The sequence below is a fragment of the Vulpes lagopus genome, chromosome 16 (genome assembly GCF_018345385.1).
Source record: "Vulpes lagopus strain Blue_001 chromosome 16, ASM1834538v1, whole genome shotgun sequence".
NCBI lineage: Eukaryota > Metazoa > Chordata > Mammalia > Carnivora > Canidae > Vulpes > Vulpes lagopus.
Genome location: NC_054839.1, coordinates 61,332,173 through 61,358,826, shown reverse-complemented (window position 1 = coordinate 61,358,826; position 26,654 = coordinate 61,332,173). Strand labels below are relative to the sequence as shown.

General features: G+C 48.7%; 1 protein-coding gene across 4 annotated transcripts in view; it reads right to left on the bottom strand.

Annotated features, from left to right (window-relative positions):
- The window catches only part of WDFY2 (WD repeat and FYVE domain containing 2), a 158,012-nt gene that overhangs the window by 79,644 nt on the left and 51,714 nt on the right, over positions 1–26,654 (bottom strand). For all 4 annotated transcript variants that reach the window (XM_041731090.1, XM_041731088.1, XM_041731089.1 and 1 more), the window contains exon 2: positions 11,962–12,029. In XM_041731090.1, the coding sequence (XP_041587024.1) occupies positions 11,962–12,029 (68 nt within the window). The remainder of the gene's footprint in view (positions 1–11,961; positions 12,030–26,654) is intronic.

Sequence of the window (26,654 nt, the reverse complement as noted above, 5' to 3'; positions counted from 1 at the left end):
CTCTGAACGTGACTTAAATGACTTTTTTACAACACTGCATAGGCTACGCTGACATCTACACTGCTATTTTCTTTATTCCTGGATTTCTTCTCCTCTTTACTAAATTTCTTATTTTGAAGAAAAATTTAGAATGTTTACTATGTTCCAGGCATATGATATAATGATACACAAGGAGCTATAGCTGCCATCATGGAGTTTATAGATGGTGGCACCAACCATGTACAGGAACTGCAATGTCACCATTAGAGTCCAAATCACTTTATGTTCACGGTAAGAACCACCACCAGAATTCAGAATCCCAAAGGAAAAGATCTTTCCCTTAGGGCCACATAAACAAAAGGAATTTAGAAATCCTGTTGTTCTAGAACCCAGATGCTTGAAACCCAAGATGGGTCTTCTAGACAGGGGATTGCCAGAGCTAAAGAGCATCAGCTTCCAGACGCCTAAAGACCAAAGCACCCCCCAAGGGGCACCACTGGTAAACCAGCAAGCCAACCTGTGTGCGTGCGTGTGCGCAGGGAAGACTTCTGGGAGCCGAGCCTTATGAGGCTGCTCAAGCCATTGCCCAACTGTGACACTGTCACAGGAGCAGGCCCTCGCTTGGTTCCCATAGACCCTGGCAGGGCCAAGAAGGGAGTGGACTGAAGACTGCTGATGGCCGTACTTGTTGTCACAGCAAACATCTCTCCTGGTGGGAAGCGGAGGAGTAGCGAGACCGACACGGAGATCCTTCTAACGTCAACTCCAGAGATTAACAAAAAAGCAACATCTGAAAGACCAGTTATGGCTCAAAAATGGGCTCCTATCCGCGTGAGAAAATATCAAGGGGGCAAAACTGTCTGCGGAGGACAGTACCATACAGTGAGGTCCCGGTAATTCCGGCCGAACGGCAAAAGGGCTCCTGACAGGAAGGGTTAGAGAAGGAACAAACCAAACATGGTTCAAGCCCGGAGTGTGTAGCCAGCTCACCCAGAGGTGCTATGGGATGTCTCGCAGATGGGAATTCAGCTTTAGGCGACACAAAATAGTGCAGAGACTGGTAAAGAACTGCCCTGTCTGACGGCTGAGAGTTGAGGTGACAGACCAATGGCCGGGAGCCTCCCGTTCCCCACCGGGCAGGGCCTCCTCCGGGGGCCCAGGGGCCGGGCTGGCCGGACCCAACAGCTCCGGTGCAGCCCCTCCGCCGGCCTGCAGCGAGCCGCAGCCCTCGCCCCCGGAGGGCATCAATGTAGCAGGACCCTCAACATGAACCTTTAACTGTCCTCCCCTCGAGGCAGGACACGCACGCTGGCGAGCTGTGTGGGGCGAGCCCCGTTTGCCAGGTCCTCGCGCACAGACCATCGTGCGGTTCGCCTGGGGCTGCTCCTACACAGACCCAACACCTGGAACTCACGGCCCTGCCACTGGTCTTGTTGCTGTTCTCTCATTAGCTTCCTATGTTTGCCCCAACATGACTACTAAAACCCAAGAAAAAAAATGCCCACAGTTTATTCCTAATAAAATAGTACGAAAATGCATTTCCATGCTCTCTGATTAAGACCTGTCATCTTGGGGACACCCGGGGGGCTCAGCAGTTCAGCCCTGCCTTCAGCCCAGGGCGTGACCCCGGGGTCCCGGGATCGAGTCCCACGTCGGGCTCCCCGCAGGGAGCCTGCTTCTCCCTCTGCCCATGTCTCTGCCTCTCTCTCTCTCTCTGTGTCTCTCATGAATAAATAAAATCTTTAGAGGAAAAAAAAAAAGACCTGGCATCCCTCTTTTCTGTTTCTGACTGAGGACAGCCAGAAGAAATATATTTGGCAAAATTTTAGGAAGCAAGATAATAAAAGATAAAAATAAGTCGGCAAAGAAATTTGTGCAGGTCTGTGAATAATGAAACATAAGAGTCTCTTACGTAAGTATCAGGACTGTAGATCCTGATGACCTGTCAATATCTTATTTTAAAAATTAAACACTTTCATAACATTGAGCATTTTTTTAAGTGAAATTTTTGTAGTTTCAGGCAGGTATTCAGCTTAGGGTTTAGGGAAAAGTAAAATAAAGAGAAATCCCAGTCTGGGTCACTATATTAAAAACCATATAATTTGAAGAGAGAAAAGCTCAAGAGATCTAAGCCCCAGACAAAGGGAACTCAAGGGACCAACATCAACCTCAACAGTTAGTCATTAAATGGATTACAGAGAAACTGACTTCTTGTATTTCAAATACTTCTGTCCCTCAAATGTTCTCAAAAAGATGTTGCTCTTGCTTTTTTTAAAAAAAATAAAGTTAAGAAAAGGCATTTTCAAAATACTCTTATTGTGGGGAAAGTTACCTAATTTCTGCTATTTGTATCTTTTTCATTTTACGACTGAGTTCTTTTGTCCTTTGCTTATTGGTTGGGACTTTTGTCCCACAAAACAGCAGCTTCATGAAGGCCAAGCAGTGGATTTCAATCACCTGACAGAAGGCCTGGAAAGGCATTACGTGGCGGGACACACTCATCTTTCTGGGATGCTCTGGGGGGTCACTTTAAAACTAATCAAACGATGGCACTTCCCTGAATACACCTGGAGGGGTTAAAGGCACCCCATCAAGTGGGATTTCAGGATCCTACAGAAGGACCTCAAGGAGCAGCCCGGCGCCCGCGTAGACGGAGCTCGTGGACACGCTTTCACTCAGTCCCGTTTGCCACAAGACGGTGCTTACTGGCTTTACAATAGTCAACCCTTGTTTTACTTTATGAGAAACACTTCCATTCAGGACCCCAATTGCCTAGCATTAAAAATCATTTTCCATTCCACTCAAGTGTTTTACGCACTCTACTAAAACTGACCACTTGTTTCCCTTGACTTTAGTCTGAGCAACATCAGCAAAATTAATGGATTAGCAGTGGTCACTTTTCTCCCAACAAGTTTTAAGCCTCAACTATCAGTTTAAGATCTAAGGACAACAGAATCCTGAAATATCCTGTCACAGGAAAACCAAGCAAGAGTGTGCTAAATAAACGCTGTGATTACTCAGATTGATGAACATGTTATTTCTACCTTGGATGATCCATGTTTCCATTTCCGTTAAAAAACTAAAAGTCCCTTGGGCATATTTTCTTTCAGTAAATACAGAATTAGAAGATAATATTACAAAATTATTTTTGAAAATGTAAATGGTAAAAATAGTAAACTGCTTTTACCGATGGTTCCACAACATAACCTATACCAAAAAGAAACCAACAAAGGAGCAATATACTTCACAACTAAGAACCAAGGAGTTCTTTGAAATAAGGTATAAAATAATATGATGAGCATTTCCCAATTACACCCACACCCCCCAGGCTGCCAAGAAAGTCCCTCAACGGAGTTAAAGATGTTGTCTACAAGTCACCAAAACAATCACCACCTTATGAAAACAGAACTGCCAAATTCATTATTTTAAATTCCTTTCTATCACTACTCTAACCACATGAATTTTCCCCAAAACTCCAATAAACCCAGTAGAAGAGGTGGGACAACACACAAACCAGCTCCATCCATTGTCTTTAAGTACAGAAAATCCTCCTTTGACCAGTGGGAAAATCGACATTTGCAATTTACATATAGAATGACACGTTTCCATCCCAGGTGTACAGCATATGAACACAGTAATCATTTTAATTTTCTAAATCCTCAATTTCGAGTTATCTGTTGCTGCAGAGCTAAAGTCCCAACACACAGGAAAAGGAAACCGATCTAGCCACAAGCTCACAAACTGCTCAATCTTTTGCTGGTCCCCCTTGGGTTCAGATCAGCCATGACAGTCTGTATTGCTAGATACCAAGAGCCGGAAAGTACTTTGTAAATTACTTATTTAACATAACTGATAACCAAAATATTTTTGCAAATGTGAGATCAAAGGAAACGGCCAGTTTATCCATCCAGCTCCAGAGGAGGCAAAATTGTAAAGGATTGGCCTGAAATGACTCAGCAAATTGGCAACAAAAATGAAAATCCAATTCCAGCTTCCCACCCAGGCACAGGTTCCAACCTACATGCTATTTTGAAAACTCCAATCTTAAAAAATACATAGTTTGGGGTGAATTGAATGTAAACATGAGCCTATGTCCACACTGGATCTCTGTCTTAACCAAGATAATTTAATGCATTCCCTAGCTCGTTTCACCAAGAATTTGAAATGACTCAAAAAGCAGATACAATGAAACCAAACAATAGAAATAAGCAAAATATAACAACTAAGGAAAAGATGTATAAGAACAGAAAGGGGGAAAGGAAAAAAAAGAGCAAAGAAAATGCGAGTAAAGATCTGTTGGCGAACGGAACAGGCCGCCCGTGTGTCACATCATCCCTAAGGACCGCGAGCCAGGTCCCTCGGAGCTGCCAGGTCCCTCGGAGCTGCCCGTGCAGTCCTCCTCGCCTCATGATAGTGCAGAAAACTAGGCTGGAGCAGGCCCAGGAGGAGACGGAAGGGACTGCGGGACCCGGGTGCCTGGACCCCCCCTCCCAGCCTCGGAGATGGGCTGTCCGGGCCTCTAGGCCGTCTGCGTCGTCCCAACATGATGCAGGACATGGGGGCTGAGCGCTGCCCTGGAGAAAGCAAAGGGCCTCCAGACCCCTTCGTGCTTCCTCAGAGGAGTGCCAGGAACCGCCCGAGGAGCCAGAGCCCGCCCGTGCCCGCACTCGCACTGGCACTCGCACTCCGCTGGCGAGCTGGGGGCCGAGCTGGGGCCGAGCTGGGGGCCGAGCTGGGGGCGAGCTGGGGGCTGAGCTGGGGGCTGAGCTGGGGCCGAGCTGGGGGCGAGCTGGGGGCTGAGCTGGGGCCGAGCTGGGGGCCGAGCTGGGGGCCGAGCTGGGGGCGACCTGGGGGCGAGCTGGGGGCTGAGCTGGGGGCCGAGCTGGGGGCCGAGCTGGGGGCGAGCTGGGGGCGAGCTGGGGGCGAGCTGGGGGCCGAGCTGGGGGCCGAGCTGGGGGCTGAGCTGGGGGCCGAGCTGGGGCCGAGCTGGGGGCCGAGCTGGGGCCGAGCTGGGGGCGAGCTGGGGCCGAGCTGGGGGCGAGCTGGGGGCGAGCTGGGGCGAGCTGGGGGTGAGCTGGGGGCGAGCTGGGGGCCGAGCTGGGGGCCGAGCTGGGGGCCGAGCTGGGGGCGAGCTGGGGGCGAGCTGGGGGCCGACCTGGGGGCGAGCTGGGGGCCGAGCTGGGGGTGAGCTGGGGGCGAGCTGGGGGCCGACCTGGGGGCGAGCTGGGGGCCGACCTGGGGGCGAGCTGGGGGCGAGCTGGGGGCCGAGCTGGGGGCGAGCTGGGGGCGAGCTGGGGGCCGAGCTGGGGGCGAGCTGGGGGCGAGCTGGGGGCCGAGCTGGGGGCGAGCTGGGGGCCGAGCTGGGGCCGAGCTGGGGGCGAGCTGGGGGCCGAGCTGGGGGCGAGCTGGGGGCGAGCTGGGGGCCGAGCTGGGGGCGAGCTGGGGGCCGAGCTGGGGGCCAGCTGGGGGCGAGCTGGGGGCGAGCTGGGGGCGAGCTGGGGGCCGACCTGGGGGCCAGCTGGGGGCCGACCTGGGGGCGAGCTGGGGGCCGACCTGGGGGCGAGCTGGGGGCGAGCTGGGGCCGAGCTGGGGGCGAGCTGGGGGCGAGCTGGGGCGAGCTGGGGGTGAGCTGGGGGCGAGCTGGGGGCCGAGCTGGGGGCCGAGCTGGGGGCCGAGCTGGGGGCCGAGCTGGGGGCGAGCTGGGGGCCGAGCTGGGGGCGAGCTGGGGGCCGACCTGGGGGCGAGCTGGGGCCGAGCTGGGGGCGGGGGGGCTGGGGGCCGACTGGGGGCGAGCTGGGGGCCGACCTGGGGGCGAGCTGGGGGCGAGCTGGGGCCGAGCTGGGGGCGAGCTGGGGGCCGAGCTGGGGGCGAGCTGGGGGCGAGCTGGGGGCGAGCTGGGGGCGAGCTGGGGGCCGAGCTGGGGGCGAGCTGGGGGCGAGCTGGGGGCCGAGCTGGGGGCGAGCTGGGGGCGAGCTGGGGGCGAGCTGGGGCGAGCTGGGCCGGCGCGAGCTGGGGCCAGCTGGGGGCGAGCTGGGGGCGAGCTGGGGCCGACCTGGGGGCCCTGGGGCCGACTGGGCATGGGGCCGACTGGGAGCTGAGCGGGCGACTGGGCAAGCTGGGGGCGAGCTGGGGGCAGAGCTGGGCGCGGTAGTGGGCAGTTGGGGGGCGAGTTGGAGGCAAGCGTGGGCGGTCGACGCTGGTGGCGAGCTGGGGGCGACCTGGTGAACGAGGGGCGACCGAGCAGGTGGGGCCGAGCTGGGGGCCGAGCCTGGGGGCGAGCTGGGGGGCCGAGCCTGGGGGCGAGCTGGGGGCCGACCTGGGGCGAGCTGGGGGCCGAGCTGGGGGCCGAGCTGGGGGGCGAGCTGGGGGCGACTGGGGGCGAGCTGGGGGCCGACCTGGGGGCGAGCTGGGGGCCGAGGCTGGGGCGAGCTGGGGCGAGCTGGGGGCCGAGCTGGGGGCCGAGCTGGGGCCAAGCTGGGGGCCGAGCTGGGGGCCAGCTGGGGGCCGAGCTGGGGGCCGAGCTGGGGGCCAGCTGGGGGCGAGCTGGGGGGCCGACCTGGGGGCGAGCTGGGGGCCGACCTGGGGGCGAGCTGGGGGCGAGCTGGGGGTGAGCTGGGGGCAAGGCTGGGGGCCCACAATGCGGCCTTCCCGCGGCCTCCCGCCGAGGGCTACCAGCCCGGGGAGCTGCCGACGGGACTGCGCAGCCTGCGGCCTGCCCTCCGTAGAAAGTCTTCCAACCAAGCTTTGGATAAAAACTAGGACGTTTTTAGTTCGAAGTTCAAAATTATGTTTTTCAGTGAGGTCGGAATTCGATCCGTTCAGTTAGCCGAGCACATGGTAAAGTGGCTGCACCTGTGTGAAAACCGAGGGGCCCGAGCAAGGCGCCCGCTGGCCAACGCCACCCCCGATCCATGCCAAGACCCAGGGCTGGAAAGAAGAGGTCATTTTGCTGCTGTGTTGCGTGCGCCTCTGATTCGTACCTTTGAAAAACCATCTACTGTTGTGCTTTGGGGACAAATTCATACACTTGGGAGCCACAGTAAATTCCACCCGCCAGCCCGGGCAGCCACAGAACCCACAGAGGCTCTCCGACTGTCCAGCACACCCTCAGTCCTGAGGCTCCGCGCCTCTTACCCCCTATTCACTCCACCTAGTCTCCGTGCCCAGGGGGAAAAGCTGGCAACAGACGCCCAGACGTGATACCCAATACTTTAATACAGTAAACAAAATCTCAAACACCTGCCATCCAGGCTCCTGCTTGAGATTTCTCTCCTCCATCCATCCCTTTGTCTGACCCCATGAAAGGCAAACCTAGTTAAAAAAGTAAATCTAAAATAACTCAACCTATAAAAATTAAGAAAAAAAAAAAAAGGGATCCCTGGGTGGCGCAGCAGTTTAGCGCTTGCCTTTGGCCCAGGGCGCGATCCTGGAGACCCGGGATCGAGTCCCATGTCGGGCTCCGGTGCATGGAGCCTGCTTCTCCCTCTGCCTGTGTCTCTGCCTCTCTCTCTCCCACTGTGTGCCTGTCATAAATAAATAAAAATTAAAAAAAAATAAAATAACTCAACCATGAAAATGGGAATGCCTATGCTTTCCATGTTTTGTTTCGTTTTTTTCCCTCTGTAGAGAGAGATGCAAATGTGGTGGCTGAAATGGTACCTATTAGAAGCCTGGAACAAATAATCATTTATGGCTACGCCTGAAACCTCAACTCTATACCCTCAGAAAGGCTAACACTCTCTGGTTTCCAAGCTCAAGCAGGTCCCAGCTGGGTACTTTGTAATTTGATCTTGTCATAGGCAATAAGCAGCTATCACATGAGATACGTCAAAAAGATACTATTTTTTGAAAGAATACTGGATAAGGAAAGGCTCTTATTTCTCACTCATCCATAAAAATTGGCACATGGGAAAGTACAAAACCAGTCATCAGTCACCCCAGATTCTCTATAGACAGCGGGGTTTTAAATGGGACTTTCTTTAGGAACCTTTGTGACCAGGTTCCCATTACGCCTGTTTCCTGTTATAACACCACCCAGCGTGAGTGGTGTTTATTTTAGGTCTGGCCCCCCCCCCCAGACTGTACACACCATGAAGACAGGAATCATCTGTCCTACTTAACCACCATATCCTTGGGACATCGCACCATGCTAAGTATGGAAGAAACATTTAAAATTTATCGACTGAACCATCTAAAGAAATTAAACGGGACAAGTCTCTTTGCTTTTCTTCTTTACTTGCCCTTACTTTTCCCAGACTATTTTCGGCTCAACATCACAGTGGCATCAATTGGGACACGGCTCAGTCCTTGCTCTTAGAGATCAGAGCGATCCAGGAGAAACTGAACAGACAGGAATTGGGAGGTACACAGTCAGGGCGAGGCTGAGTCAGAAACTCGTAGTTTCGAGTACCACAAACCCACCGGAGAGGATGTAAGCACTAATGGGCACATCTCTTGAATTCAAAGGCAGAAGCAGAGTTGGGCTTCTGAAGGTTGGGTGGAGGAGGAGGAGAAAAACCCTCAGCCATCACCTGTTTAGGTTTCTCTCCCTCTTGACCAAGTGGCCCTTCCTCTCGGATTCATACTTCCTTTTAAGCGGATCAGCTTTCACTGTTTCTTTATGCACACGAATGCCTCACAGCTATAAGGTTTACATGTTCCCAGCTCCAGGGACCAGCTGAGGCTGAAACTAGCATTTCTTACTCCAAATTCTAAATTCTGGGAAAACCAGGTTGGCTCAGGAGCCAACAGCCTTAAGCAGGCAAGTCTGGTCTCTCCTGGTTCCCACCTAAAGGGGAAGCGGGGCTTCTCAGACGAGACAGGGAATGAGGACACATCCCCAAAGCTGGTGTGTTTTTGATCATGATGTATCTGCTCACTCCCTACATCTATCAGCCTTCTCACCCTCCCCGGCCCTTCAGGCTCACTCCCAACCATCACACTTAGCCTTCGCCATCCGTTCCTTCTCATCTGACGCCTTAGCCTTCTGCTTCCTCCCCTCCATTAAACGTCAAATTCTTCCTAATGCTACAAAACATTACTGTCCTACCCAAAACGTGACAAACACTACATTAAATGGTATTTTAATGAACAAAATACACAAATAAGCCATATATTACATGTACAGGATACTTTACGTTCTCCTCCAGATTTGGAACACTACTGATTACTCGCCACCTGAGACCCATCACAGTCACAGCTGCCTTGTGATGCCCACGTCACAGCCTCTAGATACACCCAACCTTTCTACTTATTTTGTGACTAACACCATGTAACTGTTTACTAAGCAATCTCTTAACAAAACACCTTTCAATAGAAAGAAATGCAAAACAATCTTTTGGAAATCCAAAGGTATTTCAGGTTTTCTAACTGCCCCCAAATACAGCATAATTCCTTATGCAGTAAGATTCCACCTCTCTCGAGTTGGACAAAATGGACTCTTGCTCGAAGATCAGCTACTCTGTTATCCGAACGCACTTAATTCCTAGGAACATAAAAGCCAGTATCTGATCAATTGTAATGAACACAGCCTTTTGATTTTTTTTTTTTTTTTTTTTTTTGCCCCTCCGTGGTATTGGAGCCACCAAACAAGGAAAGATTATGGAAATCGTCTTGACCATATGCACCTATTCCTCTGCAAACCCTGGCAACTAGCTCAGTGTCCTGTGTAGAGCAGGGATGCAGGAATGATCCACTAGAAAATGTACTTATGATGTTAACTTTGACCTGTGTATTTATAAATCAATAGTATAGGTGCATGAGGCTTTCTATGTGTTCATATAAACACATGTAAGTGGATCAGAGGCTATAATGTCGGCTATAATGCCAGAAGACAATCTTCTCAAACTTTAACATACAATCACCTAGAGATCTTATTAAAAATGCAGATTCTGACTCAGAAGATCTAGCATGGAACCCAGTATCTGCATTTCTAGTAAGTTCTCAGGTGACCCTAATGTGGTTAGCCCACACACATTTTAATTAAGCAAAGTGATGCCTTTTTCACCCCCTTTGGTAGAAGGTAATATGCAAAATATGCAAATAACTATAAAGAGTCCTCCTCCTCCTCAAAGACTGATCAATCACTAGGAAAATGTTTGATAATATTCTCAGGTACTAAAAAAAAATATATATATATATATATATATTTAGAAGAGTACCTGAGAATATATATATATATATTCTCAGGTACTCTTCTTCAAGTCTTCAATAAGTATTCAATAAGTATTTACGTACTGAGCAACTTGCCTGGTGTAGGAACTACAGCAAGCCCATAGTTATTCATACAGCTTAATCAATGATAAAAAATGCAACTAGAGGCTTCTCTGTATTCTCAGTGACATTCAAATAAAGAGAGTATCAGAGAGTGACAGCAAAAAATGCATTTGGATGTGCGTATGGGGAAGAGGCAGATAAGCAATTGCTTATTAGGACCCTGTGTCTCCATGAGGTTCCTATTCGTGTTCACCTCAAGATAATTCTTTGCTCACCATCCCTGAGCTCTCATCATTCTGCCCAGGTCTGATTCTCCTCTGTCTTCACGGTCATGGGAATGACATTGTCTGGAGCCGACTCTCAGCTGGCTGGACTAAAGACCTTCCCCACCTCCTCTAGTTAGATAGCATGTCAAGTTTGATGAAAAAAGCAAGACCACAGCTAGGACTGGTTATATCACTCAGAAATCAGAAAAAACAATCAGAGAATCCCTTTCCCTCTCCTTTTACCTGAGCCCTCAGAACTGCCACAGGTCAAGTTCACCTGGGGCTCTCGCTATATAATGCTGTCTGCTGGAGGCACAACGGTTAAGGAGCCAATATAAGAATTACAAGAAGTTTCTTCTTCCCTAGTGCTGGACTGAACACTTGGTTCAGCTTCATGATTACCATATATTTCCTAAAAAATTCTAAAGACACGCAAAACCTCAAAGATAATTTGAAAAATCACAGAAAACCATTATATCCTTAATAATTCATTTGTTCACACAAGCAAAATTGCTTACTGAAGTTATTACAGCATTCTTTTGCCAGAGGCATAAACTTAATCTCATCTACAATTTAGCATGAATTTATTTTGGCTGTACGCTGTGGTATATACTTCTCACACTGGGATACTTCTATCAAGGAAAGAGGTGCACACTGCAGAAAGCCAGAGGGTTTATGGGCCCAAACAGCAAACCTGAGGGCTGTTGCTAGGGTATCAATTTTAATTAAGATTGGAAGGAAGGGGACTCAGGGAAATGTTTCCTAATATAACTAATAATGAATTTAAATAATGATCTTAGACTCAAAGAAACATGAAATAGGATGCCCACACTTCATTAACTTTTAATAATAAAACACCAGACTAAAAAGAAATTTCCTACTTTGAGGAGCCAGCTCTTCTCTCCCTGTAGGAGAACTTTGCCAGCACACAAATCTAAGAATCAGTCACATGCATCTTTTAAAAATAGATTTTAAAGAGTAGCTACTTATCAGTACAAGGACATATATCGCATATAAGAGCTCGAGGAAATGAGACTGACCTCCCATTAGAATGTTTCAATCTGAAGCAAATCCTTGTGAGAACAAAAATTGTCCATGTGGACTCTCTTGTATTTGAATGAATAACATAACAATAATGCAAAAACTGACTTCACAAATGTAATCACAGGGCAAAATTTCAAATGTTGAAGGAGGGTACTCCACAAAAAAGTTAAACAAAAAGTGGGAAAAGAGGGAGACAGCTATAATCTGAGATAACTATGTGCTGTAGTCCTTCTCCCATTAATCTTATTCAGAAACTGTGAATATATAGTCAATGTCAGAAAGATACTCTTATTTTACATACTGAGAGCCACAATGATTTAATATGGTACTTTCCATTAAAATGATAATCCCAACCCTCAGATATCCCTACTCAAGAAGATACAGAGAAGGCAATCTGGAAAGGAAAGGGAGGTGGGGTCCATGTCTGATTTTTTAAGACAGAGATCGAGATACTTACAAGGCATCACATAGTATATGCTTGGCCAATACTGTCCGCTGTCTCTCTTTAGCCACACACGAACAGTCCTACAAGAAGAAAAAAAGTGTGTTAAATTATAGCGTTTTTAATCAAGGGAAAATGTTGACAGAAACCAAATAACTTTACATACATCTTAACTGTATATATTATATATACATAGAGATCTTAACTGTAAGTATTTACATACACACACACACACACACACACACCACTTACGCCTCTCTATAGATCCTATATTCCTTAAATTTAAGGCTTGTGTACCCTTAGAATTACACGACTCTGTAAGTATTATCCTCATATAGGTCTATATACACACATGCAAAAGTCAAAGTGTTTGAAAATTACTATTTTTGTTGTTCTTTTGCCTGTCCAAGTTTGTGACCTTTGCCTTAGTCTGCTGGAAACATTCATTTGTATGGGGAGTTAATAAGCTTTACTAGTAAAGGAAGTGTAAAGAAATAAAATGAAGCCTCTGACATATGCAGAAAGACACATAGCAAATCCATAGTCTTACAGGCCAGGCCGTTGTCTTGAGAGAAGGTTTTTCCAGGCATGGTCAGGTATTGTAAACTCTGAGACTCAGATTCCCAAGCCAGAGGGCCGGCCAATGGGCCCACCGTGAAACATGGAAATCCTTCCACAAAGGCTGTGGATGAAGTTCCAGGCCAGCACGCCAGATACAGACATGGCAGTGACCCAGGAGAGCTCAGAGAGAAGGGGCCAAAGAGAAGATGAACCAGTCAGGGAGCACCACCAGGCTCTGACCAACCAGAAAGGCCCACCATGAGTTACACCAGCCATGACATCCTCTGCACATGCCGACAAGGCAAACACAGCTAGAAGGTAATGGAACATTCTTCTAGAGACCAGACTAAGTAGCAGAAATCAAACTAAGGGAAATAAGCAGTTCCTCACGGTGCGGGGGATCATATAGGGCACACCCCACACCCTGCACACTTAAATCATCCCAGGGTAAAAAACAAAAGACTGAGCATTTTGATCTCACACTATTTAAGTCATTGTACTAGACTAAGTTTAAAATTGTACTGGATTTTTGCCCTAACCAATGGGTTTCCCATAGGGAGTAGTAAGTAGGAGGAAAAACTAGATTAACTATAGACATAATAAAGAAATGTCATTTTCTCTGCACAGCCACAGGATACAATGTAGTGATATACAGTGACGCAACTACATATATATATGTATATGTATATATACGCAAAATTGTCATCCTTTTGGTCAACTATCCTATGTTAAGGGATGGACAGGTATAAGGGTAAATAATCTATAAAAAGTAATTTCAGGGATCCCTGGGTGGCGCAGTGGTTTGGCGCCTGCCTTTGGCCCAGGGCACGATCCTGGAGACCCGGGATCGAATCCCACGTCGGGCTCCCGGTGCATGGAGCCTGCTTCTCCCTCTGCCTGTGTCTCTGCCTCTCTCTCTCTCTCTCTCTCTCTCTCTCTCTGTGACTATCATAAATAGATAAAAATTTTAAAAAAAGGTAATTTCAATATATTTGCTATATTCATATCAGCTTCAATTAAATAAATTTTTTTAGAATATGCTAGTACAACATTTTACTATGGACGTTGTTATCTCAACAAAAATAAATACAAGTGACATCACAGGAAATGGCAGAGTAGGAAGCTCCAGAAATCAGTCCCTACACCAAATCCAATATCAAGCTGGCAAAAGCCATCAGAATCGCTATTTTAGAACTCATAGGTCTACTTAGGTGCTTGCAGCATCTAAAAATCACAAATATGTGGAAATTAAACAATATAACCATAAATAGCCAATGGATCAAAGAAGAATCACTAGGGAAAAAAGAAAAAGAAGAAAAAAAGAATCCCTAGGAAAATCAGAAGATATATTGAAATGAATGAAAATAAAAACAACATAAAAAAACGTATGAGGAGCAGTGAAAGCAGGACTCAGAGGGTCATTTATAGTAAATGCCTTTATTAAAACAAAAGAAAGATCTCAAATCAACAACCTCACTTCACACTTTATGGGACTAAAAACAGAAAAGCAAACTAAACGCAAAGCCAGCAGAGAGAAGTACGTATTAAAGATTAAAACAGAGAAAAATAAGATAGCGATTAGAAAGCCAAAGACAGAATCAGAGAAACTAAAATGTGGCTCTGTGAAAAGGTCGCCAAAACTAAGAAACCTTCAGCTAAACGGATTACAAAAAGGCAAAGAGAATGGAAATAGTTAAAATCAGAAATGAAAGTGAGAACATTACTACCCCAAAAGAAATGAAACGTACATGAACTGTCTGCCTGTAAATTTGAGAATCTAGATTAAATGGAAAAAATCCCCAGAAACACACAATCTACCAAAACTAACTCAAAAAGAAATAATCTCAACAGGCTTGTAACAAGTCAAAAGATAGAATCAGTAATCAAAAATAATAGTGCAGACCAGATGGCTTCACTGAATTCAATCAAACATTTCAAGAAAGAACAACAATCCTACTCAACCTTCCAAAATACAAAGAGGAAGGACGACTTAACTTTGAGGCCAGCATTACCTGATACCAAAGGAAATAAAGGACTTGCACAGACACAAACACAAACGTTGCTGAAAGAAATTAAAGATACAAATAAATGGGAAGACAATCCATGTTCATCAACTGGAAGGCTAGATCTATGACAACACTCCCCAAAGCAATCTATAGACTGAAGCAATCCCTATCAAAATTCCAATGGCTTTTATTGCAGAAATGGAAACATCAATCTTCAAATCCGTATGGAATTGCAAAAAGCCCCAAACAGCCACAACGATATTGGTAAGAAAAAGTTGAACGCCTCCGACTTCCTTATTTCAAAACTTAACTGCAAGGCTACAGTAATCACAACAGCACAGTATTATTAGCATAAGGATAGATATGGATCAAGATAGGCTCCAACATCTATGGATCATAAATTTTTGACAAGGGTGCCAGGATACTTTCCCACTTAAGTATCTATACTTAAGAGATAGATCAATGACCTGAATATTGCAGCTAAAACTGAAGTTATTAAAGGAGAATACAGAGGCAAATCTTCATGACCTTGCATTCATTCAATAATGGATTCTTGAATTGGATGCCACAGCCTTTAGTACAATAAATAAATAAATAAATAAATAAATAAATAAATAAAACCTCATAAAAATTCCAAACTTTTCTGCAACAATGGACATCAACAAGGGAGTGGAAGGACTATCTACAGAATGGGCAAAAACGTTTGCAAATCACATAGATGAGGGAGATTTAGTGCTCATACTCTGTAAGAAACTCCTGCAACTCAACAATGACAAAATAACAAGAAAACCAATTAAAGAGTGAGCAAAGGACGTTAGTGGAAATTTCCCCAAAGATAAACAAGTGACCAACAAACACATGAAAAGATGCTCAACATCACCGCTCAATAGGAAATGCAAATCAAAACTGTAGTAAGATGCCATTTCACACTCACTAGAAAGGCTACAATAATTTTTTTTTTAATGGAAGTAAGTGTTCTAAAGGCTGTAGAGAAATAGGAACCTTCATACATCGCTGGCAGGAATATAAAATGACGCGGCCGTTGTTGAAAATGCCTTGGCAGTTCCTCAGAAAGCGTTAAACCACATGACCCACTACTTCTACTCCTAGGTATCGGCTCAAAAGAATTGAAAACAGGTATGCAAACAGGGATGTGTTCATGTATGTTCATAAAGCACAATTCTTGCCATTTGTAACAACACGGATGGATGGAGAGGATACTGATGGTGAGGTAAGTCGGTCAGAGAGGCATGTGCCGTCTGCATTCACTCATACGGGGAATATAAGAAATAAGAGACTCTTAAAAATAGAGAACTGGTAGTTGCCAGAGGGACGGTGGGTGGGGGTGGGTCAAACAGGTGAAGGATTACGGGTTCACTGATCCTGATGAGCACGGAGTGGTGTGCGGAAGTGCTGAATCACTGCGCTGTACACCTGAAACTAACATCACGCTGCATGGCAGGTACGCTGCAATTTGCCCCCCCAAAATTTTTTAAAACAAACAACAACAGCACAATTCACAATAGCCAATAGGTATAAACACACCAAATGTCTCTCAGCAGATGGACGGATAAACAAAGTGTATGGATAGAATATAATATTATCAGCCCCGAGAAGGAATGAAGTACTGATAACATGCTAAACTTGTATGAACCTCAAACGCACTACACTAACGTAAAAGCAGCCAGACAAAAAAGGTCACATAACATTTGATTCTTTTCCATGAAACGTCCAGAATAGACAAATCTGTAGGGACAGCAAGATTAGAGGTTGTCAGGGGATGAGGCTGGGGTCAAAAGGGGAGTAATTACCCAGTGGGTACTTATGGGGCGACACAGTTTTGAAACTAAAGATAGTTGGTGGTTAAGACCACACTGTGCATGCACTAAATGCCACCGAATTGTAAATTTTAAAGTGGTTCACTGTATGTCATGCGAACTTCGCTGCAATAAAAATTTAAGAAGAACAATCAGTACAGGCTTTGCCTGGAGTTGAGGCAACCACCTTCGATCATGAGACAACAAGCTCGAGGACAGAAGCAGACAGGCTGAGGTCAACAGGGTTGAAGATGGAAAGGGCCTGGCCTCAGTAATACCCCGATCCACCAACCCTTTAGACGGACTCTAGATACGTCTGAGAGGATTTCCTTTACTTTTACCCTAAGTCACTCATAGATGGATTTTGTTACCAGGATCTGAATACATGTTAGCAGATAGAGAAGATGAAGGAAAGGAACATCTTTCCTTAGGTTTGGGGTCTGTCCAACTACATGATGGGGCTGTCACTCAGAGATGAGGAACAATGGAAAAGGGCAGGACGAGGTGAGAATTGTGAGCTCAATTTTGAACATTTAAATCAAAGGTGTCTTGGGGCACCTGAGTGGCTCAGTGGTTGACTGTCTGCCTTCGGCTCAGGGCGTGATCCCGGGGTCCTGGGATCGAGTCCCACGTTGGGCTCCCTGCATGGAGCCTGCTTCTCCCTCTGCCTGTGTCTCTGCCTCTCTCTGTGTGTCTCTCATGAATAAATTTTTGATTTTTAAATTAATATTTCAAATTTAAGATTTTAAATTTAAGGTTTTAAAATAAAGTCTTTAAAAATACAAAACAATAAAACTTTTAAAAATAAATAAACCAGAGGTGCGTTTAAGTTAGCGAAGAGTTCCTAGTTAGTGAAAGATGAAAAATATAACTAGAACCTACGGCAGAAAGTTGTTGCAAAGATTAAATGTAAGGTTCTTCTTTTATTATTTTAGAGACAAAGAGAGCACATGAGCAGGGGGGAGGGATGGAGGAAGAGGGGGAGAGAGAATCTCAAGCGGACTGCCCGATGAGTGCGGGGCCTGACATGGGGCTCGATCTCATGACTTTGAGATCATGACCCGAGTGGAAATCAAGAGTCGAATCCTCAATTCCAACTGAGCCACCCCGGCACCCCTCAATGTAAGGTACTTGACATACAGCATACAGGAAGCACTCAATAATTGCCAACGGTTATTATTATTGTCATTATTATCACTGTTTTTTTTAAAAACACACCAATCCACCATAGCTTGGGAAAGTTTAAGATCCAAGGCCTTTCTGGCTTTGCCAACATGCCGAACACGTGAAGGGATTTTTTGCTCAATCTCCAAAGACATCCTATGAACTGTTCATCCAGTCCCTTATGCAGTCCTTCCCCAGGTACTGAGCACCTGCTATGTGCCAGGCACTGTGCAGGAGCTCCCTGTGGACAGACAAGTAAACATCACGACAACCATGAATGACAAGGGCTCTGAGGGATTTTAAATCCCTGTACGGCAGTGCAGGAAAGGAATCTCATCCACGGGGAGGAGGGCAGCAGGCTCAGGAAGTGCTGACTCTGGAGGGACGGCGTTATCTGTCGCTCTATTTACTTCCTTCATTGCCCTGGCCACAATCTGTTATTTGACTTACCCGCTTGTAAATGTCTTTATTATCTGAAAAGTAAAAATAAGAAAATAGCATGGCGATAAAGAACATCTTTTCCTGCTCACTCCTATCTACCCGGAGGCTGCCGGAGTGCATCACACATGGCAAATACGTGATAAATGTTTGTTGGGCGGATGAAAATAGGTTGGTCTAAGGCAGCCGAGACGCTGGCTGTCTAAGCTAGACTCCCCTCCTCTGCCTCCCTTGCAGCGCTTACGGTGACCTGGCAGGGATGCGCAGGGCGCGGGGGCCAGTCAGTGGAAGACAACACACCCGGAGCGACACAGGCTGCTGGGCAGAGGTGATCGGCCACGGAAACCACCGTAGGCGAACAAAAAGAAGTCTGCTGGGCTTTTCAAGGGGCGGTTCGGCCAACAAAATTCCAATACGTGGCCTCCCGACAACCCCGACAGCTACGGCTCTCCTGTCCGCTGTCCGAGAGGAGGGCTCTGAAGCACAGGGAGCCCCAGGACACGGAGCCACGACCCAGGCAGGCTAACCCCAAAGGCTGCGCTCTCCCAACCACACTTCGCAAAACTGCTCCCAGCACGGCAGGGACAGGAAGGCAGGAGAAGGGCAGGTTCCGTGTTCAACATACTGAGTTTAAAGAACTGCAGATGTGGAACAGCGTCCTCCGTGAGGAGCAGAGCTGAAGGCAGGTCGTGGGGCACCGCGATGTCACCGCAGCCAACGCTCCTGGCCTTTCAGGTGCACAAACTCTCAGCTTACACCGATACGCACGTATAGACAGACACTGAAGTAGCAGAGATTCTAAAAATCCCGGAGAAAAGGCACGTGACAATACAGCTAATACAGGTCTGTTTTAAGATTTTTTTAGACAGCTGTATAGGTCAGCAGGGTGGCTGCCTAATGTTAGTTTTCACCTTAATAGTAGCCACAAACACTTCTGCAGGAACAACAGCCCCCAAAAGACTCTGTGTACATAGTTAATCCTTACAATAGCTCTGTGAGCAAATCACCCTTCAGAGGTGAGAAGGCCCAGAGAATTTCAGCAATTTGCCTGAACTAAGAATGTGCCTGAACCAAAACCTGTGATTTTAAACTCTGTGCTCTCTTCACTAGACATATTGCCTTCCCTGCACCAACATGTATCAAGAACAATTGATAAATTTTACAATCAAAAACAAAACTATAAAAAAATAAAATAAAAACAAAACTATGAAAAAATAAAAAATAAAATAAAAACAAAACTATAAAAATGTTTGTTCCCTTATCTTTAGAGGTATAACAGTTAAAAAACTAAAAAAAAAAAAAAAAAAAAAAAAAAGCACTACATCCTAAAGGTCAAAAGTAAAATTTAGATAGCTAGGAATTCCCCCAGATAAATGCAAATTTCCTAGGTAAATGTTAATTCCACTATACAAAGCCTATAGGTACTAATTTCGTGGCAAACTATATTTTTAAAGCAGCATAAAAAGACTTTAATAGGGATCCCTGGGTGGCGCAGCGGTTTGGCGCCTGCCTTTGGCCCAGGGCGCGATCCTGGAGACCCGGGATCGAATCCCACGTCGGGCTCCCGGTGCATGGAGCCTGCTTCTCCCTCTGCCTGTGTCTCTGTCTCTGCCTGTGTCTCTGGCTCTGTCTCTCCTTCTATCTCTCAAGAATAAATAAATAAAATCTTAGAAAAAAAAAAAAAAAAAAAAAGACTTTAATAGTGAGTGGAAATTTTTTTCCTTGAAAAAAATCCAAGAAAGACACTCAGCTGTGACTGCGAGTCAGGCTAAGCCAGCAGAGGTCAGTGTCCTGGAGAAGAATGCAGGCGCCTCCTAAGGGCAGAGGCAGCGCTCACCCCGACACAGAGCCCCGGTTCCCGGTTCCCGGTTCCCGCAACCCCCGGGGCCCCGCGCCAGGCCGGTCCTCTCCTCCCAGCTCCTCCTCTCCCGCTCGCGCTCGCGGTCAGGGCAGCCGGGGAGGGGAGAAGTTCTCATCTCAAAACTAGTGAGACAAGGCCCCGCAGCGGGTGTGCGGCGCGGCGGCGGCTGCCTCTCCTGGTCCGTACTGGACACAGCTGACCACATTTCAACAGGTAAGAATCATTTTAAATATTACCCTTAACCCTAAAAAACGTTCTTCTTTTGCTTCTGTTTTAAGGAGAAAGCAGAGGTGGGTGCGCTGTAGTATCTATCAGAACCCCACCCTGCTCAGGGCTCGCTGCTCCTCGGCTGAGTTCCACGCACCATCGGGGACGGCATCGCCTTTTGTCCCACTGGCGTCTGCCCAGGGCCGAGCTCCACGCCAGGCCCGAGCGTGGGCTCGTCATTCCTAACACATCAAGGGGATCGGTCACGAGTTCCTCCCTGCCACCCACCCCGACTGTCCCCTGCCAGGAGATGCGCTGATCACACCTGCAGAGACCTTGTGCGGAGCGGCAGCAAGGACGCGGGCCTGAAACCCGGCGATCCGCACACTGTGCTGGGGGGTCATGGGTGCGGATCTGTGGCTCCCGAGTCCGCCAGCACCTAAAGAAGCGGACGGGAAGGGCACCCGGCACTGCCTCCACGCAGCCTTCGTGCCTCCTGCCGCGGCAGCAGCCGACGTGCCACGTGGAGCTCAGGCGCTGCTCCAGCAGCCAAGCCCCCTGCTCCCCTGGGGAGGGTCCCACACTGCAGCCCGCGCTTGACTTCCTGCTCTCCAGCGGCCACGGGTGGGTTCCGCAGCCCACACCAAGCGCACAGGCGCGGGTGGCCGGCCGCCCCATCCTCCCGGGAAAGCACAGCCTGGCTCTGAGCTCCGGCGGTCCTGGCCAGTCCACCTACACGGAGGCGAGGAGCTGCAGGGACGACACCGTCCGGATCTCCCGACTGCTGAAATCCAGAAGCGAGGGGTCTGCCCCGGGGCTCCCGAGCGCATTTACACACATTCCGATTCCCTCACAAACACCTAGTAGGTGCCCACGAGGCCCGCGTATAGGAAACGCACTGGAAGCACAGAGACCACCCCGCGCCACCGATGTCCCAGAAGCTCCCCGAGGGCACTGCAGCCCAGCCGGGTAGGAGCTGGGGGAGACACCACGCCGGTCAGGAAACACGCGGGGCCTCAGCCCTGACATGGGGCCTGGGTCAGGAGGTGTGAGCGTCCCCAGGGGACGGCGTCTGGGGTGCAGGCGACGGGGGCACCTGAGGACAGCGGCAAGGGCAGCCGGGGTGCAGGTGGGGGTGATGGGACGGCTGGACAACGGGGCGGGCAGGAGGCCGCCCTCCTGAGTCTGGGTTTACCCTGAGGACTGCGGGAGCCCTGAAGGCCTCGTGCCAGTCAGAAAACCACAATTTGTTTGTTTGTTTAGGGAGGCCCGGAGGAAACCTGCTTACGCGAAGCAACCGGCCGGGCCGGCCAGGAGGCCAGGCCTAAAGGGAGGAGAGAAGGCGGCGACGGTAGAGCATGCGGGAGGGAAGCCTGCAGACTCGGGGTGACTGCGCGTGGGGAGCTGCGGCGAAGACCGCTCCGGCAGGCGATGCTGGCTGCTCCCCGAGCGGCTGCACACCTGGAGCCCAGGGCGAGGCCACCAGCAACAGGCGAGAGCTAAGCCGCTGGTGAGCGAGGGGGAGAGGACCAAGGACAAACGCAGAGCAGCGGCAACAATTAGGGGTGCAGCGCAGGAGGTCGCAGACCGGGCGAGGGCGCCCCGCACGGAGGACAAGCAGCCTCGCTTCTCAGACGCAGCACGGGCCGGGTTTTGGTCCACAAAGCAAGGTCGTCACACACACCCAAGAACGGAACCAAATTCACAGAGCGAACGCGCCCGTAATACAGACTATCTATGTAGGTCAGTTCCCAGAGAAGGAGGACGGGGGCGGCGACAAACAGTACACGGCGGGTTGCTAAGCTACTGAATAAAGTAAGACGAGGCGTCTACCCGTGTTGAAATCCAGGCTTTTAAAAATGTGCCCTAGAATGATGCAACCTTCATTAGTTACCATAGCAATGAGCTCCATTTCCCAGGGGACAATGGTTATTTTTGCCACCGCTGAAGTGCCTGGGGGGCGGGGGCCGGGGCGGGGGCGCCGAGGGAGGCCGACCCTGGATTTCCAGGGAGTACTCTCCCCGCAGGTCGCAGGTCGCAGGTCGCAGGTCGCACACTGCAGCTCAATGCAAACCGAAGGCAGCCCCCGCGACCCGCCTACGGACAGAGGAACTAGAAGCAACGGGACGTCCGTCGACAACTTTTGGTAGTTTTCACGGTGACTTGTTTAAAGGTGGAAAATGCCTCTGATGCAAGTAATGTTGCGGAAACTCTCGGAAAACATACCTAAAGGATTTTTTTTACAGCCCTTCCTCTAGGATTATTTGTAACGAAACAGACCAGCGGAGTCTCATCACATGCATCCCGATCACTCGTGGGGAGTACGGCACGCGCATCGCCGGCCACACTGGCTGCGCGGCCAAGGCCCCAGGGCGCTGGGGCTCGCGGCGGGGCTCAGGCTCCCCACCACCCTGCAGGCAGCTGCACACCAGGCCCGCCGCCGCCCGAGCAACGCTGCCCAAGCACGGACCCCGGGGCGCCCCTAACTTCACCACCTGGAGCTCTGCTTCAAAACAACCAGCCACCTGGGCGCCCGCAGTCAGGTGCGTCAGCGAGGGGTGCTGTGCGCCGCTGACACCCCGCCCGTCGGGCCGGCTGGGCCCCTCCGTCAAACCAGAGGTCACGCGAGCCTTCAAACTCAGAACTCTACACAGCACAATCAAGTAGCAGTATCTTCTTGTTTTTTAAAACCTATAAAATGAAGGCCCAAAAGAGGTGAAACAGACGTAAACAGCAGGTGAGAAGTTACACACACACACAAAACACACGGAATTACTGGCTTTGCCAACACTAAGGCCTCGAGAGAAAGAAGCCCCCACAAGGACTTAATTCCGAGGGGTTTCCTTACTATTAGGCACTACTCTGGGGCTGCAGCTAGCTTCCTGGCATCCTAGCCTGGCCTTGTAGCTTCTGATTCTCGGTTCAGCTCTTTGTGGCTGATGTTGGAGCGCAGCTCCCCGCCTGTGCGTAGCTGTGGGCTTTAGGGTTCCCAGGCTCCCTCCCTCTCACCTCTCACCGCTGGGACCTGCACCTCCGCTCTCTTGTATTAGCGGGACTCTCCGGGCAAGCCTGCCAGACTCCTGGGCGGAAGGAAGCTCCGGAGCCACGCTGCACCTCGCCAGTGTCCGAGCAGTCACATGGCCTGACAATGCTAGTTAGCAAGTCCCGGAATTCCAGGAGAACTTCAAAAAATTTTTATTTTTGGTAAAATAAAAAAGGTAAAAGCCTTTGATTTTTTACTTTTTACCTTTGATTTTTTAAATACCTATAACACTTTCATATATTTAAAATATGTAGTACTCAGCGCAGAGAAGGTCATGCTTGGAAAAGGTCATGTAAATACATAAAAGAAAGGACAAAGAACAGGAAAGAGAAGAGGAAAAAAAAGAACATATGCCCAGTGCAGTGGTGAAGTGTAACCCAGGGGGGCAGAGGAGAGCACCGGGCGGCGAGGCTGGATGGGGTCCTGGGGAGCAGCAGCAGGGCCACCTGTTCCTCAGCCAGAGGCCCTCACAGGCTAAAGAGACGGGGAACAAGCCGTGGACTGTCAGTCTGAGCGGTTCAACCACGTGAGAGTGTTCACCGCTACCCCCACCAGGAGGAACACGGGCGGAATCACTAGAGGAACAAGAGACTGAAGTAGTGTTCTTGGCCGTCCACACAGCAGGCGGGCATGGTCCGTCGTCACCGCACACCACTGACCGATGCTCACCAGGGACCTAAGGAAACAGTGAACGCACGAGCAGTGACTCGGAGGTGCCCTGGCTGCCCCTGCTCCCTCCCAGGGAGGCCGCCTGTAGCCAAACGGCCAAGGGTCTTACACCCTGGAAACAAAGCAGAGCTGGGAGGAGAGGCTACTGTTTCATGGGCATGAGGTTTGCATTTGGGAAACGGACAGTAGGGATGGTGGCAAAACACTGTGGATGTCCCCAGGGTCACTGAGCTGTGCACCTAAAAATGGTAAAATGGTAAATGTTATGTCTATTTTACCACATTAAAAACTCTTTTTTTTTTTTTAGTTTTTAAAAAAGAAACAGGCTACCTCTCCGAAAGTGTGACCTTCACAGAGCCGCCAAAGGTGCGGCCACGGGAGGGCCAGGACAGGGCATCCCTGCCGAGAACACGGGACAGGAATTCACGCAGCCACTCCCCCACGGAGGGACAGAGGCTCCCCGGCAGGATGCACGGGCACCTGGGACTCGGGCTGCAGGAATCAGGCTCGGCGTCCAGGGACAAAGGGCACAAAGCAGAGCTTCTGAGCCGTGGGGGCGGGCACGGCTACAGAACGGGGGCCTCAGAACAGGGCTCTGGCGGCGCAGCAGCCCGGGCTGGGGCCGACACCCCGAGAGGCCTCGAGCGGCCGCGCGGCACCCACGGACCGGACACAGAGCCCGGGGCGGCCGCAACGGTTCCAGCCCGGGAGCCCCGCGGCTGACGACGGCAGACTGCGCCTCGGTTACTCCCCACGTCGGAAAAACAGGGAAAACCTCACAAAGGCGACTAACTTTTCCAGAAAGAGAAGCTGGAGGACCGCACGGACTTCGAGCACGACTGCAGAATAGACGCAGAAAGACCTTTCCGACTAACGCAAACGCTGGCTGCAATGCAGCAGAAGGTGGTTTTCTTTTTATTGTTGTTACTTTAAAACCTGTTTGAAAGTGAGGGATCTGCAGATCCCCAAAATTCTAACAAGGGAGTTCTTAGCACTTTTTAACTGTAATGTTTTTGACCTTAAGAACTTCTGCTGGACCCTGTAGACTGCAAGTATCCATCTTCTTGTCACACTGGTGTGGGCTGTGGGAGAAAAGGTCTAGGCCTAAACGACACAGGGAGTCTAGTAAGAAACCTTATTTAAGGATTCCAAACGCTACACCCTGGGTGCAAGAGTTTATAAGAAATAAATCCCCCATGCAGAGATGGGACAGTAAGGAAACGCATCTACCCAAAAATCAATCGACCAATCAATCAATAAAGCTGTTCTCCACAAGCTTACGCTCATGAAACATCCAGTACAAATTTATTCTCTAGTGGAGAATTTAATAAGTGGTCCTAAATCTGTGATGTCCTCAGGCAACCACAGAAGCAAAAGCAACCAAGTCTTACAGAGGAACTCACTTTCAAGGACACCTGAAAAACTTTCCCCAGGTGAGGTTCTAAGGAAAATGAATGGATCCAGTTTTTAAAAATAACAAAACCCACCAGGACACTAGGTATCAGAGTGAGAACCAACAAAAATTACAGAGCAAAAAGGGACCAATAAAGACTTCAGATACTAAAATCATCAGAAAGAGATATAAAATAACTACATTTACTGCGTTTCAAAAGAGGTTAAAAAATGAAGACAGTTAAGTGGATTGAAAAAAACAACTTCTGAAAATGAAAAAATGTATTACTGAAGTAAAAATTTCAATAGACAAATGGAACAGATTAGATACAATCAAAGAGAGGATTTATAAACTAAAAGATAAATGAGGGACGCCTGGTGGCTCAGCGGTGGAGCCTCTGCCTCCGGCTCAGGGCGTGACCCCGGGGGGTCCCGGGATCAAGTCCCTGCAGGGAGCCCACTTCTCCCTCTGCCTGTGTCTCTACCTCTGTGTGTGTGTGTGTCTGTGTGTGTGTGTCTCATGAATAAAGAAATAAAATCTTTAAGGCCCCTGCCAAAACTGATCTGATGCTTCTGAGCAGGGGCCCCTGGGGATGGCTACTGCCCAGCGAGATGGAGGACAGTGTCCGGAGAGGTCTCCGCGGACGGTCCCCACCCCTGTACGTTTCCCCAATAAAGTCTTTTAAAAGCCAAAAAAAAAAAAAAAAAAGAGAAAGAAAATCTTTAAAAAAAGAGAGATATAAATGAAAAACACTCTACAAGACAATCCTAACAGAGCACAATGATATGGAAAATATTAAAAGTTTAAAAACATGAAAGAATGAAAAAGATTAGAATGAGAAGCTCTTACATAATGTATAATTAGAAGGGAATAATACAGAGAAGGGCTAAGAGGGAAGAGTTGAGAGATAAGGGCTTAGCCTCTTAGAGAAATTTTGAAAAATGTCAATTCTAAGATGAAGAAGATAATATATGGTGGGAAATGAGCCCAGGTCAGATCGAAAGTTATCATTTCCTTTCCTTTTTTTTTTTTTTTAAGACTTTTTACTTATTCATTTGAGACAGAAAGAGAGACAGAGTGAGCAGGGGGTCGGAGCAGAGGGAGAGGGAGAAGCAGACTCCTCGCTGAGCAGGACAAGAGCCTGAGATGGGGACCTGAGCCGAAGGCAGATGCGTAACCGACTGAGTCACCCAAGCACCGAAAAGTTATCATTTCCTTTCCTAGATAACTGATCAGATTACGACTATAACTCAGTTATGCTCCCACTTCCCTGATGTCCTAGAACTTCAAGCAAAGAAAATATTCTCTAAAAATGCATGTGGTAATGTTAGAGAAAACAGGAATCCAGTCATCCATCATTAGATCATAACCACTTTTCTCTGCTGTCCATGTTCTCATAAGAAACAAGCCATATGCATGCTTTTCAACACCACCTCTTGTATTTCGACGGTGACTAGAAATGCTCCATGAAAATATGGACCCAAGTTAAGCAAGACATGATTTCGGGAAGTAACTTCCATTAACAAAATTAAAGCAGGGCAGAATATAT